Raw genomic sequence first — 27,177 nt, 5'->3', positions numbered from 1 at the left:
GCTGCTTTTTACAGAGTCCTCTGAGAAAGGAGCAAAGGTGGATTTGCAATCTTAAAATCTGCGCAGGGCAAAACAGTACTTTGGCCCTTCAGACCAAGTGGAACAGTTTTAGGATAGCCTCTAACAGCCCCTGGAGTGACTGCCCAGATGTGGGATTATCAGTGTTCCAGCCATGCTGCTCTTGTTCCATAACACTCCCTGGTAGGTGGGTGTTCAGAAAAGGATGCAAAATAGAAAGCTTCATAGCACGTTCAGTAATGACTTGGAGCCCCAGTTAAGCAAGCAAGCCATTGGGAAGAGCAGGTAATATATTCTGCAAGGAGTACTTACTGTAAGAAGGCAGTGGAACTGCAGCAGGGCAACGCAGCAATACTAACCTGTTTCACTGAACTTTGTGAAAGCCTTCTATTAAGGAGAAGACTTGCATAACTAAGATCTGCATGTGCACCTAAAAAATATATAGCTTGCTTCCTGTGACCTCCTTTTTTCTTCCCTTTAAGGTAAAATTACAGAAGGGACTGCTAGGTTTTCAAGTCTTTGATAAAAGGCCTTCTCAAGTCTTTAACTTGCATCCTCAGTAACCACTATAGAGGTGAACAGGGGAGTAGGAAGGCATTTTACTCTAAATTTTGATGGTAGCAACTCAAGTGTTTTCATAGTTTAATAAAAGCAACTGGGGCATCAGTGGAAGTAGGCAGTAATTTTAGTCAGTGTGACCATTTCAGCGTGAAATGTTACCAAGAGAAGTCCCTCATGACTTCCTTGAAATGGGAAAATGAAAAGATGTTGTGCATCTGGCGCTAAGCAAAGGTAACTGCTTCTCTTGACTTCAGTAAAAACGTGTGTCTGCCTCTTCTTTTTCGTTAGCAATGTGCAAGAAGAAAGGGCCAAAGTCTAAAATTAAAACACTTGCAGCCCACTCAGGCAAATTATAGCAAATTTCCGCAGCACTGCAGTGCAGTTCTGCACTTTTGTTCCGGCCAATTTTGCAACCTTTTGTAGGAGTTTGAATGAAATAATTGCTACTGAAAGCTTAAAATATTACATTGACCTCCAATTCAGTGTTTTCATACTGCAGTAATTTAATTGGCAGTGAATTCCTGATGTCAAAAATACTGAAGAGGGCTTATCATAAAAACTAAATGCAATCATCAGTAACAAAATACTTGCTTATGCAAAAATGGGAGAAGACATTCAGAAAAGCCAGATCATAGCTTAATATGGAGCATTGCGAAAGAAATTAGACCAGGTAGATCAATTGTGTTTATAAGGGAAGGGTAAGTTGAAAACCAGTTGCTAAACATATGGAAAGAAGCTGAATTCAATTGTATTAGACATCAGTATTAGAAAATTATACAAGTATAGCAGCTTAGACAATTATTTCTTTGTTTTGCTGAAGGTGTTTTGCTAAAGGGGATAGGACTTTATTTAGATGGCTACAAAAAGCACAATTCTCTATGTAGTGGAAAATAACAGAGTAAGGCAGTTGCTGCAACCTATTGGTAACTAAGCAAAACTGCTCAGTCTCAATAGCATCCAGTGCACAGATTTACTTTCCTTTTAAACTCAACAGAATAAATAATAATGCTTTGCCCTAAAATGGGCTTTTGTGGACCAGTGCAGCAAGTCAGGGAAATCATACAATAAAAATGTCCATCCCTTGCCTACTGCCAAAAGGAACATCAGGATATAACATACAGCCCCTGCGTTTGGCATTTGCTCAGTGGACCTCACTATAACCTGAAAGCCTACCATATGCTGCAGGTTTGTTGGAACAGTAAGCTGCATTAACATGTCAGAGGTATTATCTATATCTTTCCTTGGAAATGCTGAAGTTTTGAGTATAAATCTGCTGAATGGTGAAAGCGCTCTGTTGTGTAATGCGAGAATGAAAGATGCAGAACAATTTCAACATATTAAGTTTTTGTATTTAGGGGGAAAGGAGGTTCTCTAGTTTTGTTTTTTAAATCAAAAAACAACTCTTTGGAACAGTTTTCAAATGCGCTTGGCCTAGAATGTTTTGCCTATACCTGTAACAATGAAATAGTTTGAAAATATTCCTGTTTATTGAAGTCAGACCTACCTCTTAAAGCAATGGGCAGCCGTGAGGACCCAGCAGCTGCTGATGAGAGTGGCACCACACAAGAGTCTTCCATCACCATGAGATGACTTCAGTCGGAGTGCAACCTGCCATGGCCAGCCACCCCTACGGAGAGCATAAGACACTTTTTTCAGGGAACAAAGCCAGAAAAGTTAGATAGCTTGTCAGTTACCTTGAGTGTGAATCCTATATAGTTTTTCAACTGAAAGAGCTTACAGATTATGTCATTTATAGAGTAACAGTTGAGAATACCTTTGATGCTATTACAGCATTCAGAATTCCATTTAATAATTGTTGAGATTGGTTTACCCTTTGGGTGTCCAGCACTCCGAGCACTTCCGAGCGTTGTGGAATATTTTAATTTTACCTGCACAGATTGTATGCATTTTGCCAAAACTATGCTCTCTAGGTTCCTCCCCAAATGCCATCCAAGTCAGGAAAGAGGTACAGAACATTGCTTTCCACATAAATATTAAGTAACTCAGGAGGTGGTCAGTGAGTCAGAAATTTCCTGTCAGCTGGGTAGGGGAAAGAAGGGAACTTCTTGAAAGCTTATCATAACCTCCTTTCCTGTCTGCCTTAATATCTGCTTTGCTGGTCTCAAGCTCTTGGAAAAGGGAAGCTTACGAATTGAGAGGTCTAAAGCAACAACAAAAAACACAAGTAACACAGTATCACCTTCTTTCAGCCTGCGGTCATCTGTCTTGTGTAGTGGATCTGGGATACATATTCCCAGGTTTATCAAGACAGAATGGATTAATTTTCACTTGTTGTATAGATTAGCAAAATACAGGAAGGGGAAAGAAGGGAAGGAGAGGGAAGGATGCATGTGTGAGCAATAGCAGCATCCAGGAATAAGCAAGCAGGTGGACTTAAGTATTTTCTGACTACTGTCAACTTGAACTGGTACACTGGAGTATTAGAGCTGCCCAGGCCAGCATCATATCTCACAGTAGTCAGTGTGGAATATTTTAAAGGAAGGTAGAGAAGTTTACTCCCTATAGAGTAAAACGAGTTAGAGATTTTTAGATTTTGGAAGATGAGATTTAATATATCTTTCCAAAACGTGGGATAATTAAGACAACTTTGGATTTGCTGTTACACATGTAAGTATCCAGTTCCTTTCTGAGCCTTATCCAGTCATTTGTCTTAATGACGTCCTGTGGTAATGAATCATTTTCTGATATTGTTCATATGTTCCTCTTCTTGATCTTTGAAGCATTACCAAATGCAGCAGTATTGAGTTTCTCTCAACTTTTTACTTCCTCTAGCGTCCCTGCGTTTGTTTATGATGAGATTGAAGTTCTTGCTCTGACTTCACTGGAGACTCTGTTGTTTGTCACCTTTTAATTGCATCCTGTGTCCTTTGTACGTACAGTCTGAAACAATGATTCTTCATCTGCTTTTTCTATGCAATGCATTATTTGCCGTTCTCATTTGTCTCCTTTCTAAAATAAGCTAATCCTACTTTGCTCTATCTGGCTGAATTTATGTGTTTTTCTGGGGTCCCTCTTGCTATTGGACTTTGAACCCCTTCTGCTTACATAGTATCTGTTTTGTAATGGATTCATCAATGTACGCGTAGTTTGAAGTAGGTTGCACAGTGACATGTAAAGATGTAATTTTCTTTTCTTTTCTTTTCTTTTTTTTTTTTGAAATCCCTTTCCTAAGATTCTGTGAATATATATTTTTGTGATTATTCGCAACTGTTAAGGAAGTAAAGCCTATACTTCCCATTGTAGCAGTACGTGAAGCGGGAAAGAAGGGAAAGACAGTAACTATACGTAAACATATGTCGCTAAAGGTTAGGAACAAAGTGTTAATAAAAAGCCTAGCTTTGTAACTCTGTCATCGGAGAGGCATGTTTTGTGAGGGAAAATCAGGTCTTAGGCCGTGAATCATACCCAGCACTTTTTCCAGGGTAGATAGCATTTATAGTCTTTGTATCAGATTCATAGCTCTCTTTATGTAGCTCACTTTTGATGTCAAGATTTCCTTTCAAAGAAAAAGTGGCTGCTTTGAAAGTAACATATTTAACCCAACCAATGACTAAACCCATAGGAATCCACAGATTTTCAACTGATACTACAACTACTTATCAAAGAATGTATTTGAATTTCCCACCAAATTTGAGTGTATTTCTGCTTCTATCTTAGGAAAAGCAAGCAAAAAATCCTACAGTAAAACATAAATTAGACAGGTAGCTTATGGCAAATGTGTCTTAGAGGCTTTATATTGAAAATGACTTATCTTTACCAAATATTTACCGTAAAGAATTCTTCCCGCCAATTATTCGCTTCTGTCGGCGATGTAGTAACCTCAACCCACAAACAGAAGCAAGAGAATCTAAACAAGAAGGGAAATGTGGACAGCATTAAACTCGAAAAACAAGAAGGCTGAAGTTATTGTGTGTTTCCTGGTAGGTTTCAACTCTCAGATTTTGCTCTGGGAAATGACGCTGGATTCTCTCAGACTTAGACATTCTGGTTAGTTGCTTTTTTTTTTTTTTTTTAAACTCTGATCACAAATCGATTTACACAGTTGTGCTCCGCTTTGCGAGTGTAAGTAAGTCTGGAGTAATCCCTAGGGATTTTTTATAAAGTTCTTCCTTACTTATCCTGATGTAAGTAAAAGCAAAACTTGACAGCTAAAGACAAACTATGTCCTGAAAAGTTAAAAGTAGCTGTCTCTCTTCTCCTCCCTCCCCCCCCCCCATCTTATGTCCCTAGTACAACTTAAGAAACACGGCTGCTGTGTACTGGGGTGGACAAACACCCTGTATCATTTAAATAGTCTTTGATTCCTTTGTGCAGCTGGCACACCAATACGATCAAACGTATGGCTTGCAGTATGGGGGCAGACAGTTTCCTACCACTTTTGTTTCTATAAATTCTTTTGATGTGAATGTTTTCTCCGTAAGGTGGGAGTGTTTACTTCCTTCTCTTCCTACCACGATTATACCCCGTTCAGACTCTGTTCTTCTGCGACTCACAACAGACATCACCTTTGTTGCTGTTCCCAAGGGCCTTCTTGCCTGGGTAGTCGCAGATCACCCCAGCGTCCTCACTGTGGCGGCAGTTGTGGGTTCCGATGTCCTGTTTAATGCAGTCTGCCAGAGATCTCTCATTCCCTGTACATTTCACGTTATCCACATGGATCGGACCTTTACCCTCGCCAAAATATGCCATTGTCCTGGCTCTAGCTGGACCTCTGGAAACAGAACATAGTTTTGTAATTAAAACATTTTAAAGTTTTATTCTACGCTTGACTCACTTGACTTAAGCTGAAATATTTTAGAGAGTGTGAGTAGTAAAATGAAGACATTGAGGTTTTATTCCAAGTCCTCTCATTAATTCATTCGCTGACAATTTTTCTTCTCGTTGCCTCTGTTAATCTGGTAAGTGGAAAAAATAATAGTGTAACAAGTTTGTTACAATTCATTAATGTTTAAAAAGTGCTTTTATGTCTTTACTTAGTACTGTGCAAAGTGTTTTTATTGTAATAGCATTACAAATATCCACAACAAATCAAAATATGTGAAAGCTGCTTTTTTGGTAATCTCTTTAATCCTTATATAAAGTCAGCATCTGTGAATGCTAAAAATAATTTTTTCTGGTCTGATTCCCTCAGAAAGAAGAACTAGTTAAGAAGGTACATTTGCAGTTTAATTTGGACTATGATTTACAAATCTATTAGACATTAATAGTAATTATATTAACATATTTCATAGTAGCTTGGTGTAGAAAATCTTGAGTACAAGCTACATGCCATTTGTGAAGTGTGCCCCTGTAGCTGAGCTCTAAAACTGTAATATAATTGGAGAAAGACAGTAAAATGTCACTATTGAAATAATACTTATGCAATTGCATTGCTTTACATTTGTTAACTTTTGTAATAAGTGTTTATTTTTAATTACTTAGGATAATGCTTCATACTACATAAACAGCCATTTTGTTGGATATAATTTAAAGAGTAATGAAGAAACACTAGTGGGAGATCACATGGCTGTCTTTACAAAATAGGGCTGGAAGCCAGAGCGTCCTTTAGGTGTGTCTGAATTTCTGGTTTCCCTAACAATTAAGAGTGATCTACTGAGATTTTATTGTGATAAAAATGTATTATTATAAAAATATACTGAAACATACTGAATACTATATAACTGTAATATGTTATACTACATGAGTTTCTGTTTTGAAAGGGTATGTTACAAGTACATATTGTAAAGGACAGTATTTCTGTATATACAAAAGGATAGCTGCACATACAGGGGAAGAGCTAGAGTAGAGGAGTTTAACAGTGAAAGTGTGCTAGGCAAGGAAATATTTATCTCTTTTTGTACCTCTTTTTATATCTCTTTTTATACCTGCAATGTTGGGGAAGACAGGTGAGAATGGCATAAAGAGTTCATGGGTCTTCATCAGCTAGAGGTTCTCTGTTGGGGAGAAATTTGATTTCTCATATCATTTTTAAAGCTTCTTCATACTAGAAGCAGAGCAGGATCAGAGTCAGAGACTCTGTCCTTGAATTGTCCATATCCATATAATTTAAATATGAAAGTAATACATGTAAGCTTCCTCTTTTTTCACAGTTGCACATGAAGAGCCTTGGCCATTTGGAATTTTTTTTATCAGGTGCTGAATGGGAGGGGTGGACAGGATTTCTAAGAAGGGACTGTTATTTAGAATAAATGAATTGTAAAAATCCAGGAAAGAGAAACATGCAAAACATCTGACAGAGCTGATACGACGAGGTCACTTGTCCTTAGATATTTTAATTTCCATGGCTAGCACGTATCTACCAGATAATCCAAAGCCTTAACTGACTTTGGAAACGGTATAGGACAGTCTTTGCCTAATGGGTTTAGTATGATTTAACTTGTTAGCTGCAAGCAATGTGTTTCTTCTTGCTCCAAATATTTTTCTTTTGTGAATGTTACTCTGATTACAGATAACTGCAAAGAATGTCCTGCTCTCTGATACCCGCGGGCAGCTGATGTGTCTATGTATGGTATTACAAAATGGTGAGACAGTACAAGCACTTGTTGCAAAATCTAAGCCTGACTTTGAAATCTCCTATGTCACAGAGCAATTCACAGTGCTTGATGAGTTTCTGCTTTAGGGCATTGCTCTAAAGCTCCTCAGGATATTCAAAACTACTTTGTTGTGAATCACGACAGTATTCTTGGTCTTTCCCAGAGAAGCATTTATTGCTGTTTGCTATACATTTGTGTCTGCAATCTTTATCAGACTTTCGTGGAGGCACTGCCTCCACTGATTTGCTAGATAAATCTCAAGGAATCGCAAAGATATACAGGAGTATGCATATGTAAGTATTATAGGTGAGAGAGATGTGGAGACACAAAGATGAAGGAAGGAACTAAGTGCATATGGATTGCAATCACGCACTGGCATAAGCTGAATCATGGTACTTGTGCCTCAGGAGCTTTTCATGTCTTGATATATCTCTTACTGTGTATCGGTAATCTTTCAACTTGCTGGTAAGTGCTATGAAAGGTTCATTCTTTGAAGGAGTGTCCTACTTTTTAGGAACTCCCTTAACCAAAAGAAAAAAAAAGTTTTAAACAAACACCTTCAAGGAAATAAGTACAGAAAACATGATGTTCTAGAGCAAGAAATACAGCTTAATAGAGAAAATAATTTCATATAACAGAGATCTCTCTAAATGTGCGAGTGTTAAGTTTTGTGTGCTTGTTATATGTTGGAACATGATCTTACAAGTGTTTTTAGTCCACCCCTATCCAAAGGTGTATGTGTCACTTAATTACTGCTTTCGGAGAAAAGCAGACAGCTTTTCATGCCCAGATGGCCATCTAAGGAGCAACCCTCTTTGCTTGCTCAGATCTGTCCCTAGGGAGAAGGGTAGGTTCAAGCCCTTATACTCTAGCTTTTCTCAGACACAAGGCTGTGCACAATAATACGCTGAGCTCTTTAGAAGTGGTATTACCATCGTTCATAATGTTGTTAATCAGAAAATCCTGCTGATTAGTACAGAGGGCCAACTACCTTAGAACACTTTTTTTTCTGGAGTAGATCATTTGTGTGGGGCACTAATGGCAGGGGATTTGTACATTTGATGTACATTCGTGTGTGCACCTTTGTGCTCATATAAGCCTGTTCTAAATAAAAGGGGTCCAGCATAGACCTAAAATACTCTTTTGTGTGCTAACCCCTATCAGGTATTAGACAGTACTTCAGAAAAGGTGCACATTCTTTCAGTTCTTATTCTGCTACAAATATACTTTGATTAGGACACTATTAATTATTATTGAGGTTTCATGACTGTTTTTAGCCCATTAGTCGAGTTGTTTTCTAACGTTCTTTGTATTATGTTTTTCTTCCACTAGCATTAACAATGAGTTTGGCAGGCTGGCTTAATGAGAGGCCTTTAAAACTAGTATTAGTTTGAACATAGTGATTTTGCCAATTCATGGATTGTCTTGTTTCATCCTCAGAAATGACTCTTATAAATGGCTGAGAAGGTTCCAAAGCAGGATTTCATAAAATAAACACATATATGTATTGACATTATGAATAACACATACAGGAGAAAGTCCGTTTTTGCAATGTTTACCCTTTGTTTACTCCTCTCTCCTTTTTAAGGCAGTCTTTTCTCCTGTTTGTAATAGTAAATGCATTTTTTTTCCAAGGAAAGGAATGCAAAGCCAGTTGTATTAAATTCCCCAGTAGAAAAGACTTGGGAATAAAACAGTGTAGAGGGAATTGAATGATATTGTTTAGTTCCATGATCAGTCTTAATGAAAACTGATGTCAGCTTCAGTATTATGTGCTTTTTGAGCTCCTCCCAGGAAAAGGTCATAATGTGTCTGCTGCTAACGAAGCAACAGTCATCAACCCTAAAAATCAAATGCATGAACCCGTAAGCCCCAGCCTTGCTTTGGGACAGTCAAGTCACCACTGAATGTAATCTGAACATTAGCGAAAAGATCTCTGTGTGAACTCCTAGGCCCAGAAACAATTCCAGCTCATCAGTGCATGTGGCAGCATGGTCAGGCCTGTGGAACGCAACTGTCTGGACGTAGGGACAGCAATATCCAGTGCTTCCGACAGGCTTTCCCAATTTCTCAAACCCAATTTTAGATTTCTAAAATGTGTCTGTCCCTAGTCCTTTGGCTAATATGTATCCTACTGTATTATTTTCCGTAATCTTAATCCCCTGTTCTGACATGATGCAAATTGAGAGTCCAGCTAACTGTCTGTCTTTGCAGAGGCTTATAAACAGAAGGTGGAGATAAGTGATTTGAGTTTAGTCGTCTGCGACAGAAATATAACAGACTGCAGAGGCTGAAGATGAAGCAGACTAAAATGATTCTGTAGGAGATAATACAAATCAATGCATTTCTTTAGCTCAAATTTATTTACGGATACGCAGAGAAGACATTTTACTAGCTTTCTGTCGTATTTCACTAGAATTCTGGTTATTTTTCAGCTCGTATTAGTTCTGCTATTTATGTGTCTGTCCTTTAGTTGTTATATCTGTATTGCTCTTTCATATCCAGAAAAAAATTGCTCCTGAGTGATGTAAGCCTGATGAAGCAACTTGATTCAAAAGTGGCATGGACATATTGCAGTGCTTTTAATTACAGCTTTTTTTTTTGTCCTGTCAGGTCTATTCTTACATTTAGTGAAGCTTATTCATGTAGGTCAAAGCTATAATCCTCTGTATAACAGTTTTATCAAATCTTCTAGCTACATGGAGTCAAGTCAGATCAGTAAGTGGAGGGAAAAAAAAATGAAACAAGTAATTCAGTAGGTGGTATGCCTATGACTGAAACACTGCTAAAATCATATCCTGCCTTGTGACAATGGACACTGAGCTGCTGCTATATTTTACTAAAAATTGTAACAGTCATGTTAGAACCACTAAAGATTTCAAAGTCGTCATTAATGATAAGAAAAGATAATAACAATATGCGAAATTATAGCCTTCAATAAAAACAGATCAAGCACTGTTTGAAACAGTAGACCGTTATCCCTAAGAATTCAGCTAAATTCCAGATAATTTCAATAACCTGTCATAAACCAAGGCTTGGAATGCTTATATTTTCTGTGCAAATGTAATAAAAAAGGCATTTTAATTTCCCCTGTTTTTTCTTATATATAAAGTTACATCAAATTACTAAAGCACTGGAGGATAGGTACCTTAGGTCTCTGTATAATGATTTTCATAATGAGTCATCTTTAGTCAATATATGATTGAAAATTGTAGTCAATGGGTATGGTGAAACAGAACTCTGACATAAAATCAGAAATAAAACGGGGAATCTACACAGTTCAGAGAATATATAATTATCTGTGCTTATCTAAATGTTAGTATTACTGTTTCCCTCATTTTTCCCCAAAGTAGAAATTTCATTCTGTAACTTTTTATGCCTTTAGAAACCTGGAAACCAAAGGTCAAAGAAGTAAACTAAGAACAGTTTAAATAAGAAAGAGCAGAGAGCAGGTATACTAAACCAAATTCTTTTCTCAGTTACATCAGTGCCACTAATAACTAAGTGTTAAAAAAAAATTTGGTGTGGTGTGTTTATATCATATGAACATGTAGCACCATAAGTGACAAATAAAATACAGAATTTATTCAGTAGTTTAGTCATTTTGGAATATTTAGCTTTTAAAAATATTTTAATAGCTAACATTAACCTGCTTTATGGTTGCCAGTGAGACTGTGAAATACCTTTGAATATTAAAATTCCTTTTCCCAAGTGTATTAGTTAATATATATTCCCTTTGAAGACATAGCTGACGGTTTCTTACGCTAATAGTATACGTTTCTAAAGTATAGTGAAAGAATACCAAATGGACAGCTTTTACAAGGCATATATTATGTGATCAAACCTAATTGGGTGATATTTGGTTGCACAAACTTAATGTAATCAGATATTGCAAAAAGATAGGTTGAGAAATAACTGTGTGAATTTTCTTACTTGTAGCCAAGCTGTCGACAAACTACAGCTGCATCTTTATCAGACCATCCGTCATCACAAATTGTCCCCCACTGGCCATTGATAAAAATCTCCACACGTCCTTCCTTCTTATTCTCACCATCCATCAGCCTGATGGGAGGACCTGGGAATAGATTACAGTTGTCAACCCACAACAACAGAAGCAAGAACTAGTACTTCAGGTCTTTTTCATCGCATTCAGGGTGTAGGGTCAACTGATGCTTAAGTTCAACAAGCCTAAAATTGGCTGTTAAAGTAGTTGCATATTTTACCCTGGCTGGCAAAAGAAAGAAGTTTTTGCAAATTACAACACAATATGAAATACCACTGTTCTGCCTGTATTTTGAACTTCAGCATTCATCTAGTTCCCTCATTTCATAAAAATATGGGGCATAGCTCATAATTTGACTGCAAAAGGCACAGACCAATTCTCCCACTAATGGCTGAGAACAATTAAGGTGTCTTTGTATATGGTACCTTTCCAGGCTGTACACATGTTTCTTGCAGGAACTTTATGGATGAATTTAGCTCTATTTCACTTCATAAATCCATTCTCAAACTGGCTAGGGCCGCTCCCCTTGCCACTGTCTCAGCAAGACAGTATAGCTTTGTGTTGAACTTTTGGTTTTGGTTATTTGTTACACATGCTATTCTGTATCATGTTTTGCATGATAGCATAATATTCTACAGCATGTTGTTCTAGAAAAACGTATGATATATTGTTTTATTGTTTTCTAGCATTTATATTTGAATACTTACTCATATATGGTCATAATGCAAAATCTCACTTATGTGGATTAGTCAGACTTAATTAATCAGGGCTAGTTTGTTTTCTTTCTTTCTCAAAGCCCAGGGTTCTTATTTAATACTGCTACTCTCATTCAGTGCTTGGCCTGTACTTAAATTTTGAAACATTAAGCGAAGTATGTATGTGATTCTCATATATGTTAAGACTCCTTTATAGCATGCTAGCAAACCAAGTTTCCTTAAAACAGTTATGAATTACTTTGAGGCCTCTTTATAGTGTTTAAGCAAGAACCAGCTTCTAAATCTTTTAGTCTGTCATGTTTTATAATACTTAATACTCTGATTAGAGCTGCTTTTTTGAATAATTTGAAAGACACTTCCTCATCATCTTCACATAAATGAAAGATAAGTAAGTTCATTACCCAATGAAATTTTCTTCTAGCCCTGTAAGGATAAGAAATTATTTAATCTTACTCTAAAGTAAAGCAGCATTGGGAGGTATTTGCATTTGAAATTTAATTCAGATTAAATTAGGGTATGAATAACTTTTTTAGACCAAACCTTATTCTGGAGTAAAGCTAATTAAAACTGGCTTAATTCATTGATTAAAAGAGGAAAGGTTTTGAAATAAAAATAAAATGCTTTTGCTTCAAATGTAATTTATAGCATGTTGTTTAACATGACAGTTCGTACTGTCTGGAGTGTTGTATTTATTAGTCAGTTTCACCAATTTCTGTTTAGTTATAGTTTCAGGATCTTATATTTTAACACATGTTGTAGTTATTGTAGTGTGTTGTGTTTCATTGTTAGTGTACCTTAATGTCTGTATTTCCTGAAGTTATGTCACCTACTCATTTCTCATGTTTTTCCACTGAATTTATCTTTAAAGGGAGAAAAAAAAATGCTTTTTTAAGTAAGTGCTATGAAGTAAATAGTAACAACACAATAGAACCTTTGTCCCCTGTCCAACCAGAAATCTTACAGGAAACGTCCGATACAGTGTCTTCATTTTCCTGTTGAAATGATACAGTTTTCTGGAAGAATATGATTTAGGTGTAAATTATACTACCCAAACAGAGTCACAGGATATTAGTGGTACAGTGTATCTATTCTTATTATTGTCTCATACTGTTGTATTTTAGCATATATATCTATGAGCAGGAAATAAATACGATTTTCTGGTAATAGGGGATATGAAAATGTTACCATATGGATGCATTTAACTGAACCAGACCTCCTTCAGCTAAGATTATGTTTTATAGGAACTTGAGCAAAGCAGCACAGATGGTTTGCATCTATAAAGGCAGCAGTCCTGATTTGAATTCCTGTTATTTTTGGTTTGAGAAAATTCTTTCTACCAAATACGATTCCACTTCATCTACACGTAATGGAACAGTACTACAACATAAAACATTCATTGGATGGTTAGAGGTCAAAAGGCTATAAAGAAAAAGACCAGAAAGATGAAGAGACTAGAAAAGTGTGCGTGCAAGTGCTGATTGTTATAAGATCAGGTAGCAATGTAGTGCAGTAAATTCATGTTTTAGTTTGCAGTCGGGAATTTCCAGAGATCTTCAGGAACCTAGGCCTACAAATCCATTAGATTTCCGTAGAAGCTGGAATCTACTAGTTCCTTTGTTAATCCTAATGTCAAAATCAGCTGAAGTATACTACAAAAAATATTGGCAAAAATTTTGTAAAGTGTCACTTAATGACAAGCTACAAAATTTGTATGTAGCAAATTAAAAAACAAATCTGGTTTTCAGAATTGCTGAACAACTCATTGTTCCACTGTAATTTTTAGTGTGCATATCTGAAAGCCAGAACTCTTGTTTTAATGATCTCTTTGTGGATTTAGGAGTCTTTAGAATCTATCTGTAAATATTTTATCTACAATACCTTTATGTAATTTGTATTTCTCTCTCATTTATTTTCTTATCAGTCTCTTCGTTCTTTCCTCATACAAGTTTATAGGCTTTTTGGCATTGGAACTGGCTCTTTGGTCTGTGTTTGTAGCACCATTTGTCCTGGTCAGCAGCTGGCACCCATTCACCCAGGCACAGTGTAAACAATAGACAACAGTAATACAGAAATAATTTTCTGCTTCTCACCATTTCTTCTTGCTATATCTGAACTTCCCCTCTTTCTCAATATCTCTTTTTTCAGATTGTCTGAAGGTAAGGCCATAGGAGGATTTACTATTGATTTATATCCTTTAATGTAATTGTAACGCACAGGTACCTTTCCAACTTTTGATAGCCTGAGACAGCTCATTACAGCTTGGAGAGTGCTGAGTGAAAAGCAGCATACCACTAGGAAGGGCTGAAGAGATCTAAAATCTCATGAGGATAAAGATTTGGAGAACAGGATCTCTGGATTCTGACTTTGCTACTTTACAAATTTGTGTTATTCTCTAATGTTCTGGCTGTTAATGTTCCTGTATACAAAGCCTGACCACTTCTTGTGATCTTCAGGTGAAAAGTGAGCTTTTTTTTCCCTTCCTCTTCCTTTGGCATGTGCACGTCTGCCAGTGACTGACTGACAGACATTAGGACTTTGAGCACCATAAGTATACTATACTTCTCTCAGATCTGCACCACAGCAATACTCATTTTGTGAAGTTGCCAAAGAGATGCTTTACCAAGTGAGAGTTTATGGCTGTCATTATCCGGATGGCAAATGAGTCTGACATCCTCCTGATGGTTGCAGTCATGCTTTCCCCACTCTCTTTTTGAACACTGCAGAAGGTCTGACTCCTTCCCCGAGCAACTGACATCATCCAACCAGATGGGCCCAGAACTTCCCTCTGAGTAGCTCTCGGGTGCACTTTTTCCATACCTGCATAATGAATACGTATACATAGTGTTTTGATCTGCAGTAATGGGAGTGTGTGTGATACTTCAGCACTAAAGGAAATAAATTATTTCTGAAGAAATAAAACAAAGATCTCTCAAGCATAACAGTGAATGGTATTAACCATGACCAAGCAGGTTCAGTTAGCATTAAAATCCATGACAGCATTATGTGCTTTTTCCCTGGTAGCTTTGGGTTTTTTTTAAGGAATTAAACAGTTACATTCATACAAACTTGAAAATGCATTACCTTTGATTAAGGCTTCAATTCAACCAAATGTACAGACGTCTCATTGACTTTGAGACTTAAAACATGTTTTTAATATTGTACATCAATTTGAATGTCACATCTGGGAAAATGAGATAAAGTACTTCTGTGAATGTGATATGTTTTAACATGAATACAGTTATTACGTCAATGGATTGTGACATCAGTGAATAAAAGAATAAGGCAAGAGAAAGATGGCATAGTGAGAGGGTGTCTTTGTAACCAGTCAGTAGGAAAAGGAGTGAAGAATGAATGCATAGAGCTCTAATGGGAATTTTTCTAACATAGATATTTCAAAAAATAAGAGTGTTCTGCGGCTTGACTGTGATTTTTTTTTTTTTTAGCTAAAACCAGAGGGCCTAATACCTTGAAAGTCTCTGTATTTTTAATGGCTATTCCACAAGCAAAGAATTTGAAGAATCAAACTTCTAAAGGTAAAATAGAATACAACAAATCAGTTTTCCTCTATAGCATATGTGTTAATCTCAGTCAGCCAAAAAGATAATTGGAAGGAACTCGATGAATAAACACTGCCGAATCACTGGCTGAATTGAGACAAGCTTTTTCTTCCACCTAAACTGAGGCCATAGATATCTGATAGAGGCTGAGTGAAGCAGGCTTTAATGGATTTTACCCCAGAAGTTTCTATTAAGCACTCACCTAATATATAAAAAGACAGACCCTTGAAGGATATAGGGGTTGTGTAAATGTCTTTCATCACTGTCAAGTCAGAGAGTCAGATATCTAATATCAATAAATCTTACTTAAATCCCAGCTGCCGGCAAACCACCTGTGTATTCAGCTCAGTCCACCCATCATCGCAGATTGTGCCCCACTGCCCGGTATAATAGACCTCCAGTCGTCCCTCATGACTGCCTTTCCCACTTGCTAGTCTTAATGCACCATCTGTGTCATTAACAAGTAAGGAAAAAGAAAAAAATAATCAGTTTTCCTTAGGTTCTACCAAAAATTACTAACAACATTACAGGTACTGCATCGTATCAGAATATTAGACTACTAAACCTAATGCTGATCACTAGGTTTTGTTTGATCAGAAAATGAAAGAAGCGCCATAATGCTTCCAGTTGGGTGTGTATTGTTACATAATGCAATTCTGTAAGTGTAAGAGAAACAGCACAAGATTCTGATCTCCCAAGGCCCTGTTATATGCCCAGTTCACAGAAGCGGGCTCTGATTGTGTCATTTCATCGTATACATGCCTTATACTTTACTTCGTATATTCTGCTTATTTCCTGTTATTTCTATTGCTGAAACATTTATTGTCATTGATAGATGCAATGCAGAATTATGGCAGCATGTGTTTTGGTCTAACTATCCTACTTCAAAGAAAATGCCCCCATATAATAAGTGACAGTTAGCAAGTTGCTCAGGAACCAAGGGTTGGTGCTGAATAACAAGATTTTCTGTACCTGTAGAATTTCCATAAGCAACACCTGATTCTTTGTAATACTGTCAGAACATTTTATCACTGTGGGGCTTTATGCATCTGAGAAGTTAAAAAAAGTCTCTTTCCAGAGCTGTCAGTTCTGCACTTGTCACTGTTTTCCAGTGTGACTATTCATCATTGAACTACCTGTAAGAGGTGTACAGGAAACACCAGCATCTTCTTTGTGGCCACAGTTGTGTTCTTGCCAGGAGCTTTTTGGACACTGTTCTATAGATAGTTCATTTCCTGTACAACGCACTTCATCCAGCAGCACTGGGCCTGAGCCCTCTCCAAAGTAAGCCTGGCTCCATGCCTTGGCAACACCCCTGTGCAAACATAACAAACATCAAGTCAAGAACAAGCAAGCTGAAAACTCTTGAAATGAATGGGAACAGCTATAATGTTGCATAGCCAGCTTCTAAAATAGCAAATGGGATTGCCTAAATAGCCACGGCGCTGATAACTGACAATGCAGCCCATGTTATGTTACGTGATATAATGTTGTTCTACAGTCAGCTTCAGTCTCAGCTGAGACTAAAAAGCAAACTTGAAACAAGCTGCTTCCACGCTCCCACGCTTCCAACATCAAATTCTATTGTGTTGGATTTAGGACATTTTCCTTTTCCACCTCTTGATTTTTAAGCATAACGTTCCTAGAAGAGATTATAGATGTACAGATGGGTATGAGGGTTGTGATCTTAATTTTCATTTAATGCTTATGTGCAATAATAATAATCCTTTATCTTTCTGTAGTGACTTTCATCGGTTGATGAAGAGCATTAATCAAATCTCAGATACTCAGATGAGGCAGATGAAGGTGATTATTCCCCACTTAGTCATTTAAAAACCATGGCAAAGAGAATTTAAGTAATTTGACAATGTCATATAGTAAATCAGTGGCAGACATAAGAACAGAAAGCAGACCAAGGTCTAGTCTTGTGTTTACTATAGAATATTTCTTCTCTTTATGTCTGCATAGTGGGTTTTGAGCACAAAAATCTGTGTAAATTGAAAATGCTCTATTGTTTCAGCATTACAAAAATTATGCAGTGTTTAACACTTGATGATCTATCAGGGTTTTTCTAATTCTTATTCCTTAAGATCCCATGTCTTTCATATGTAAATTTTAATGTTTGGTTTGGTTTCTTTCCACTCAACGGTTTCTCTGTTCATTTATCTAGTCCAGTTTTTGTGCGAGTGTTTTCAATTTCTGTCCTCTTTTTCAGCACATAAGGTTAAAGGTATGGAAAATTTTCTGACTACAATGACTTACCTATCTGAAGGATTAGTTTAAATTAAGGTGGAGTTTGGGCATGGGATTTTATACTGATTATTAATTTGCTTTAAAGAGAGTTAGCCACTACCAGCCATATGTTGCTACATAATACCTGGCGACTATTTAGGTTTATTTAGTGTATACTGAAAACATGACAGGCCTTGACTATTTTGATTTAGGATGTAATCATTCCAACTCCTAACTGTCTTTTGTGATAGTGTGTTAGAATTGTCCACTCCTGTAATATTTAATGTAAGTTCCAGTCATTCATGTTTTAAAGGCTTACTGACCTACTAATTCACACGGAGATTTAGATAATGTAGATTTCATTTCCAGTGCATCAAATGAATCTATAGCAATCTCTGCTATCTCCTCTGCTAAAGGAAAGCAGTGCTGCAGTTTACAGGTAGTCGTCGTACAAATTCTTGACAAACAGTAAAGGGGTATGGAAAAATAACAACAATAAGATGCTTGTGAAAGTTAAATAGTATCAGGAAGAAGCTCTATAAAAAGGAATGAAGTTGGAGTTCATGGTAGTCCCTGTGTAGATATGTGCCCAGTAAGTAAAAGCACACACAAGAAAGGCGAGTTAATTAATCCATCTGTATTTGTTTTGCATTCTTGTCTTGTTTGAAATCAGTTTGTTTTTTAATATTGTCAAGCTAAAGCGCTTCATCAATCTTGAAAATACACTGTGAGTTTTCAAACTGTTTCTCTCATGACCAGATGACTCCTTCAAGTAGTGGAGCACATGGAAAATATCAAAAGCAGAGCTTTACTTACTCAGTGGGGAGACCAGTTATTATTTGCAGTTGCTTCAGAGAAGCAGGTGAGCAAAACAAAAATATTTCAGAGCACTGAGCAAACAACATCTTAGCAAAACACATTCTACTTTCTTCTTGGAATTTGTCAGGGCAAATCAATAAATTCAGTCTGAAGTTAGTACATATTAACAGATAGCATGTTCTACCACTGGGAATACCAAAAAGAATTCCAAACAGTTTGGAAATTGCATTTTTCCCTGAGTTTTGCAGACGTTTACTGATTGCCCTTAGCCTTCTTTGATTTAGGTTGTTAAGCAACCATGCCTTTTTATATATAGCATTGATTATTGAAGACTTGTAATGGGAAGACGAGCCAAGCCCTCTCCCTCTTTTATTTCATAAAGAGCTGCTTTTCTAACTGATTGGAATTGTGGTAACATATTATATATTATGATTAAATAGTAAACTAAGAAAATATAATGCATAGAATAGACCAAGGCTAATACTTCAAATCTAGATACCCAATTTATATTTAAGCATCTAAATAAATAAAACATCTCAGTTTTCAAATGTATTTGCATTCCCTAAGATAGGCTCTGTGAGTTCTCAGCACTTCAGGCTATTTTAGTAGAAACAGATAAATATGGAATAAAGACCCTAGTTTAAAGATACCTGTTTTTGTCAGTTTTACCCTAAATATACTACAGGCTTATTGCAGAAAGCCTAGTTTACTGTTAGTTGTTTAGATGACAGCACTTTGAAACATTTATATGTCTATCATAAATTATCTTAAAAATTAAGTGTATTGAGTAGTAGTTGCATGATACAAACTAAACACAAAATGAAAATTCTCATACATAGCTTCCTATATCTTGTATCTTTTATTCTGTTGCTGGTACAGATGTATAGAATGCATTAGAAAAAAAAAATCCTTCTCCATTAATAAGCTGGTAGAAATCAAAGAGCTAATGCTTTACTATGAATGTTGAAAACAAATTATACCATAATCTGATGAGATTCTCTGGAGTTCCAATAAAACAGAGACCATAAACCCATTACAATAACAAGAGCAATTTGTATTTACCAAAAGGTATCTGTGTAACCAAATAATAAAAGAAATAATTATCATTATTTTTCACCTGTCATTGGAAAACTGATATTCTGAAATTGTATTTTATAGGGTGCTACAGAAAACTTGAAAGGGTGTGGGAAGCTACTTGCTGAGAGGCCTTATTTTTACAGTTTGTGGTACATTTCCAGATTGATTAGCAGTATGTAAATTTAGATTATTCCTTCATAACTGCCCTACTTTGCCACTGTTGGTAAACAGCAGTTCACAGGTTATGAGCACACTTGTCAAGACATCTTGATTACTTGAAAAATTCTGCAAATCTCTAGACCTATTTCAAAAAGACTTAGCACCATCTTAAAATGATTTAGGCACCTCTACTCATAAAACTGAATCAAATTAGAAGAATCTCAGAAGTGCAGTTTCTGAACATTAAATTCAAGGAATGAAATGTTTTACTGTAATCAGTGAAGAGGCAGATAAAGAGCACTACATTTATCATTAATATAGATAAATTTAAATTGTCATTTAGAAACTCCTAGAAATTATTAATAGTGGCCCAGTTACAGACTTTTTCTGTTGCTGAAATATAATAATATATGCTTTTTATTAGGTACTCCTGAATGAATATGTACCGATATATAGAAATACCTCTATAGCTATTCTACACCAGGACTGAAGGATGTGCATTAATTTGGTCCTGGAACCACACAGTGTATGTTAAGGATACAAAGAAATACTGAATAGCTACCAGTTCACAAGCACCAGTTATTTGGGGCACAAAATAAGGGAAAGTGCCTGTGTAAAAAAAAAAAAAAAAAAAAAAAATTACACAGTCTTATAATTAAAGATCATATCTTAAAATCATATACACAAGAGTGTTGAACTGAAATTACACAACCTTTACAGATCTTTTAATATCTTTCTTTGCAATCTAACCATTCTTTCTTTTTTTTTTTTTTTCTCTCTGTACATAAGCCCTAGACTTAAACAGAAAGTAAATTGGAAAAAGGCAGAAGTCTGCTGTGAGAGGAGCAGGTCAATTCCCACGTGGCTCACCAGCAGGCCTAGAAGCTCTTACAACTGTTGCACAGATCTCAGCCTTTTGAGCTAATCTGGCTGGCACTAGCAGGAATCCTGGGTTCAGTTTCATGTGTACTCCGGGGGCTACTTCTTGGTGACACAAAGCTTGCTACCTTCAGTGCCACTTGTTTTAATTCATCATAATCCCAGCAGGGTTGAGCAGTTGAGTTCTTTCCAGTCTCTTCTGCGCTGACCTGCTTAGTTCTCATCCTGGTCTGTCTCAGACATAATTCCAGTCTCTTGCCTGGTTCTGTACCTTAGTATCTTCCTTCCCTGTATCATGTTCCTACTTCTTTCCTCTCCAACCCATCTGGCCTATCTTCCCAGTTGTCCTCTCTCTCTTTCGTCTCTGATTCAGCACCTCTCCTCTTTTCCTCACACTCCTGCAGCATCCTTCCTCGGTACTGTATCTGAGTACCTTCTCTGTGGTATCAGAATCAGCCCTGGTTGTTGTAATAAGAAGTATTAGTGCTATTTAAAGAAGCGTATTTTGAAAACTCAAAGCTGTGTATGTTACTAACTTCTCTACTTTGCTGCTGAAGTAAAAAATATTTAGAAAAACAAACCCAAGGCCAAGCTGCCGACAGACAACTTCAGCATCTGCATCATCCCACTGATCATCACAGACGGTCCCCCACTGGCCAGCATGGTAGACTTCTACTCTTCCTTCATGAGCATTGTTCCCACCAGCCAGTCGGATCGGAATAAAGACAGAGGCTGTGATCAAGCACAGAATATAGGAAAATGTCATTTCTTAACCAAAATGTTATCCTGATAGTAAAGAAAACAAGAAGATGGTTTAATGGTTTGCCTGGCATTGCTCAGGAACTACACTTTTTTTTTTCCTAATTAAATAGCAATTCTGAAATTGAGCTTGTTAGAGACTGGTTCCCTCAAGCTCCACTCTGGGTACCTGAAGAATGTTATACAGGCTAGTAACCGTACTGAACTCCAGTTACTTAAGTGTCAAAGTGTTAGAGATATGTAGGACCATAAGGCCAAATACCAGTCAGTAGAATTGGCTTTCTACCAGTAAAAGCAAAATTAGCTCCATACAGTCTTGGTCCCAGAGGGTAAAATCTTCAGTAAGAGACAAATTCTGTCATTGTCACCTCCCTTCCTGCTACATTATAATTTTCTAAAAAAAGACCAAAATAATTTTTTCAATGTTATTTATGAAAATATTCCTCATGAATAGTGGAGCTTTAAAGCAAAAATGCATCTGCTTTTGGATAGGCAGGAAAGTGGAAGAGGAAAGGAAGCACATGTTTGCAATTATACAACATGTTTTGGTTACAGCTGAAGAGATTGCCATTGCCAGCTCCTCAGCGCTGCCTGCCTATCCTTCCTCAAGATCAGCAATGTCTTCAATCTGATGGCATAACTGCCACGTAGTTGCTGTTTATCATTTCAGTTAAAGTAATCTGAAATATCTTAAAAGCATTAATAGTATTTTCTCTAACCGTATTATTTTGGCTTGGCTATGTGTGAGGCAGCAATTCGGCTAGGAGAGCGTGGACCTGTTTTAGATGCGTGTGGAATAGGACAAAAACTTCACAGTTCCATGTGTGACATCATCAACATTTACATCAAGGAAAGTGAGCTCAGTATTCATCTGGCATTTCTGCACCACAGCTCCCTACCAGAAAGCATAACATCCAAGAAAAATCACTACTGCACCTAATTGTTCAAGAAAAGCCACTCCCTAGGAAACCAGGAAACACGCTAACAGATTGATACTGTAGCAAGTGTTGCTATGAAAGATGACCTCCTGCTAAAAAAAGGGGGGGAGGACTCGGAGAAGGGCACACAGTCCTACTTTCACAGCTAGAGTTCCCTTGGAGGATTTTTGCTGCTTCACCCTTTCTCACAACCTGGATCTCAAAGCAACAATTTACTTGCTAACTATGAAAAGGTAAAAAGGTGGTGCTGCTAGTAGCTGATTTTGTGGTGCTGAGGAATTTGAAGTTAATGATGCTATGATTCAGTCTATTTAATTTTCCTGTTCTAAGAAGTCTAGTAAGGTTCTTTCTTCTAATTTAATCATAAGCAATTATGACTACTTTTATTTATGTAAGGTGAAGAAGTAACCAAAACATATATGTTTTTTTTTTTTTTTTTTTTTTTACCTAGGGAAGAGCTGCAGGTGACGGCAGCTGCCATTTTTTGAGGACATGTTCCATCCTGCCAGATGTCTTTTTCACATAACAATATATTTTCTTCATCACCACGGCAACGTACTTCAGTCCAGTAAACAGGGATAAGGCCCAGGCCAGCAAACGGTATGTGCTTTGCTGTACCTTTTTCACTGTAAGAAGAATAATCAGGAGAGGGCATTAGGAGAGGTGAGGGGGAAGTGAAATATTTGTTCCTGAGATGTGTTCTTTCCTGGTTCCCTTATATAAAAATTAGGATGGAAAAGAAAGGGCTTTCTTCAACAGGATAATATCATCATATTTTCATGCAGTTGAGCATTGTCTTCTTCACTCAGAAAAGTACCAGGTGTGACCCAGTTCTTGCCATTGTGCTATGGGATATTTTAGTACAATGGCCTGCATTGCTGCAGGGCCAGCCATGTTCCTGTTCTCCTTGTTCTTAACTACAAAAATCAACACAGAGATTCTTTCCAAAGTCCATAGGAGGATCTACAGTACATTTTCCACTGCAGATTTACTTACAGAAGTCGTAATGCTAAGGGGATTTTCCCTCTCCTCCTCTCCTGTACTCTGTTACATTGACCAGTACTCTGCCCATACTCGTGTCATACAGTATGGGTGTGGCCATGGGACAGTGACACCGCCTCATACTCCATTAGATCAGGTCCATGCCCATTATTCTCTAGTCAGCCATTGCCATCCATCCATCCATCCCCAGAATATTTAAAAACAGTTTCCTTTATATCCCAGATTGAATCTAATGAGCAAATTATTGAGCCTTCTTTGCCTCCATACAATGCCTAGCGAAATTAAATGAAAAACAAAGCTTATATATTGTAAGATCCAAGGCACAGATAGATGGAAGCCCCTGAAGAGCACCAATAACACCTACTAAATTCATCTTATAGGTTATAGCCCCATATTTCTGCCAGTCATGATAGCATGAATTGTTTTGACTGTTATTTAGGAGGGGAGGGGTGGCCTATTCTAATTTAAGTCATTTCTGCTGACAGAGCCCTGCCATTCACCCTTATCACTGAACTACTTTTGCTAACAAGGATCTTGTTCAACCAAAATATTTAAGATATGTAAGGCAACAAGAACTTAAATGAAAATGAGGAAAGGAGGTATTACATGTAGACAGCTGAAGTCATAAGCAAAATTACAGCCTCCAGATGGCTGAACTTTTATCTCATCTAATCCTCATATTTTTATATGTAGGCTTGGTGTATCCCGATTAATACTGAACATTATAAAACAGCTTAGATTTAGTTCTGGCTTGCAGTCTTAAAAAGTGGAATAATCATTAGGAATGTCACAGTGCAAATAGGCTACTCTGGTCCCCTAGTGCTTGTAGAAGACAAAATCACTTCCTTGATGTATGACTGAAAGAATGTCAGAAAGGCTATGAAGCCAACCATACTTTGTGACTTACTGAGAAACTGCAAACTGAATGAAATGTTAAGAGTGTATTCAAGTAATTGGGTCACCTAACTTGGACAGCATTTATATGCTAGAAGCTGAAATTGTGCTATTTTTTTTTTTTAAATCCCTGTAGGTGTGGGCATTTTCTTCCTTACCGCAGTTTCATCTTACTATTGCAATTGCAACATCACTATAGGCATTATCTAGAGCTGAATGATCAGATTATGTTAAAGCATCCTCTTGATTGACTCTTCTCTGACAGACATCAAGCCTCAGAAAAGAGGGGCCCATTTATTCTCAGAAATACAGAGAATAGTAACGGCAACTTAAATCTCATTGTCCTTTTAGTTATACCTTCCTAAACCATGTCATTATTTAATTAAAACATTCTGTACCTGTGGTCAGAGGCAGCTGATATAGGTAATTACAGATAAAACTTACGTAATCAAACAAAATGTTGAAGTATTTAATTCTCTGGCGTTTTAGAAAGCAGTAAACATAGCAGTGGAGAGCAGTGGCCAATGAGGAAAGTGAGTGGTTAGCATAATGTAGTGCCTTTCAACCTGTGCAATATTACTATAATGCTGTAAAATGATTCCATGAAAACCTAAAGTTTCAAAATTTGTCTGGTTTCGGGGCTTATTTCATGTTTTTAATGTGCAGCTCTGAAAGTAAGCCACACAAATCATCTGGTTGCATGAAGATAGGCACAGCAAAAATACCACGTTTCCCCAAAACCTAGAATGAGTCTTAGAGGTTTCTTTGCCTGATATAATGGATGATTACCAAGGTAGCCCCATGCTCATGGAAACCAGGAATATTCCTAGGATTAGGAGCCCCTTTTGAGGCTACTTTTAACTACATTTACCTTTTTGTAGATGCAATAACTTCACTGGAGCTACTCTTGATTGACACTTACATAAGTGAAATCGGGGTCAGACCTTGCATTTCTGCCCTCATGGACATCTCCCTGGTGCGTACTAAAGCAGTCTGTGTTTGCCCTAAGCTTGTCTGATTAGTTCCCAGCTTTTCACATTGAAAGAGTATCTACCTTGCCCTGTGCCATTTCAGATCCCACATGTAGCTTTCAAATCAAATTTTGATTTTCATAGAGACCTCTGTGAAGTACAGCAAAATTAAGCAAAGGATTCTAGGAAGAACAGCTTTAAGATGCAAACGAGAGAAGGCAATCACCTAGGACAAAAAAAAAAATCTCAGGGGTGGCAAAATATGTTGCCCTTTATACTCTAACATCATTAAAATAAGTCGAATGATTTTCTTTCAGACTAAAACTTACCCAAGTGCAAGCTGTCGACATATGACTGTTGCATCATTATTGTCCCAATGGCTGCCACAGATTGTTCCCCAGACTCCGTTCAAATAAACCTCAACTGTACCTTCAAACTCATTCTTGCCATCTTGGAGTCGCACTGACCCTAGTTAAAAGAAAAAATGAATTATCCAAGATTTTCCAGGACTCAGTTAGTGTATCCTATGCAAAAGATTGAATCTGATTTTCCATCTGCAAAGAGAATCCCTGTTTCATGTATTATCATCTTACTTTCCTTTCTTTGGGGAAGCTGCTTCTAAGAAGCACTCTGGCATGTCTTGCACACTGATGTCCAAAAGCAGATAACCTTATTCCTTGCATGGGGAAAATATTTTGCTTTTTATACTGAAGTTACATCAAATTTCTGATCCTTCTGGTGCTATTTAACAACTTAGTTAAATATCTGACTAGCAGTAGAAAGTATATGTAGACTATGCATAATCACATGAAAGTAGTTATATCTACCCATATGAGAAAAGATTATATATGTGAGTGTTGTATTTTTATCTTCAGTATAATTCCATGTGATTTCAAGGAATTAGAAAACAGCCACATGGATTACATAGCTTCTGCTCTGACCCATATGACATATGTCAGAGATGTCAGCAGTTTATTTCAAGCCAAAGAATGAATACTTGCTCTCAGACCAAACACCATTTGACATAGTTCTATACATTTGTTAGGGATCTTTATCCAATTCCTAGACAAAACATTAGGAATTTTCTATAAGAAGTCAAAAAAGTCTACCATCAAACTGTTTTGAGAGCTACAGAACACACAAAACTAAGAAAATTAAATTAATTTTTATATTGCAGCAGTTTTTCCTGAGATGCAAGACACATTTGCTGGAATGTAACTAAGTGCCACCGGTAAAGATGGGAAAGCGTTGGCTGTATATGTAACGCTACAAAAGCAGAACAAAGAGTCATAACAATTCAGTAATTCAGTAGGAAATAATGCGTTTCTACTAAATTATCAAACATAGCATAAGTGTGTGCATTAATATTGCCTGAAATCTCAGTTAATCTATCTGCCTCTGCTCTGCGATCTACTTAAAATCAGAGGCTAAACCATCATCCAACTTGCAGGTTTTTTAGCAATAGGAGAAAAAAAGCAATGTTTGTGTCTGCATTCTTTGTATATGTGTTTATGTGTGTTATATATATAAAATAATAATAATGGCTAGATCCTTTTTTTCTTACCTTTGGTTTTCACTTGGATTGTGTTCTGTTTTTAATTTAGTTCAATATAGTTTGTAAAACCACAAGCCAAATGACTGCCAAATAATTCAAGGAATTAATTAACCTCTGACTTGGGTTTGTGTGTTCCTTTTCCCTCCTATTTATTTTCTCAGATGTAACTTAACGTGCAGTAAATAACAAACAAAATTTATTAAATTCATGTTACAGACTAAGCTATCATTTAGAGTAGAGGATTATTGATGGTTTAATTATAACAATACTATATACACATTGCACATTGCTTTTCTGCCTTTATAATTTCTCTCTTCGTGCTTTTCTGTCACATATAGACAGATAGACTCTGGAATTTCTGCTCTCTACCAGATGTTTGTGTAGACTATTGTTTTCACTTGAAACATCAATTGCAGTCATAGCAAAGTGATTCCTGACATACCAGAAAGTATTTTAAAGTTGCTGTCTCCAAAATAAGTTTGG

General features: G+C 36.9%; 2 protein-coding genes across 4 annotated transcripts in view; one reads left to right on the top strand and one right to left on the bottom strand.

The window, feature by feature from the left end:
- The window catches only part of PRSS12 (serine protease 12), a 47,665-nt gene that overhangs the window by 12,557 nt on the left and 7,931 nt on the right, over positions 1–27,177 (bottom strand). Inside the window, exons 2-11 of one of the 3 annotated variants that reach the window (XM_068941744.1) lie at positions 25,469–25,607; positions 22,720–22,898; positions 21,157–21,307; positions 16,546–16,724; positions 15,716–15,857; positions 14,473–14,669; positions 11,067–11,208; positions 5,136–5,311; positions 4,369–4,447; positions 2,084–2,206 (exon numbers count right to left, since the gene is read on the bottom strand). In XM_068941744.1, coding sequence (XP_068797845.1) covers positions 2,084–2,206; positions 4,369–4,447; positions 5,136–5,311; positions 11,067–11,208; positions 14,473–14,669; positions 15,716–15,857; positions 16,546–16,724; positions 21,157–21,307; positions 22,720–22,898; positions 25,469–25,607 — 1,507 coding nt within the window. Of the gene's footprint in view, positions 1–2,083; positions 2,207–4,368; positions 4,448–5,105; positions 5,312–11,066; positions 11,209–14,472; positions 14,670–15,715; positions 15,858–16,545; positions 16,725–21,156; positions 21,308–22,719; positions 22,899–25,468; positions 25,608–27,177 lie in introns of all 3 variants that reach the window. The other 2 variants (XM_068941743.1, XM_068941745.1) reach the window with 2 other exon arrangements.
- The window catches only part of METTL14 (methyltransferase 14, N6-adenosine-methyltransferase non-catalytic subunit), a 48,534-nt gene continuing 44,093 nt past the window's right edge, over positions 22,737–27,177 (top strand). The window contains exons 1-2 of the mRNA XM_068941746.1: positions 22,737–22,872; positions 25,050–25,144. The gene's annotated coding sequence lies outside the window, so the exon portion shown is untranslated. The remainder of the gene's footprint in view (positions 22,873–25,049; positions 25,145–27,177) is intronic.

Source organism: Struthio camelus, chromosome 4 (genome assembly GCF_040807025.1).
Source record: "Struthio camelus isolate bStrCam1 chromosome 4, bStrCam1.hap1, whole genome shotgun sequence".
Taxonomy (NCBI): Eukaryota; Metazoa; Chordata; class Aves; order Struthioniformes; family Struthionidae; genus Struthio; species Struthio camelus.
Note: the sequence above shows the minus strand (reverse complement) of the source record. Positions and strands in the feature narration are given on the sequence as shown.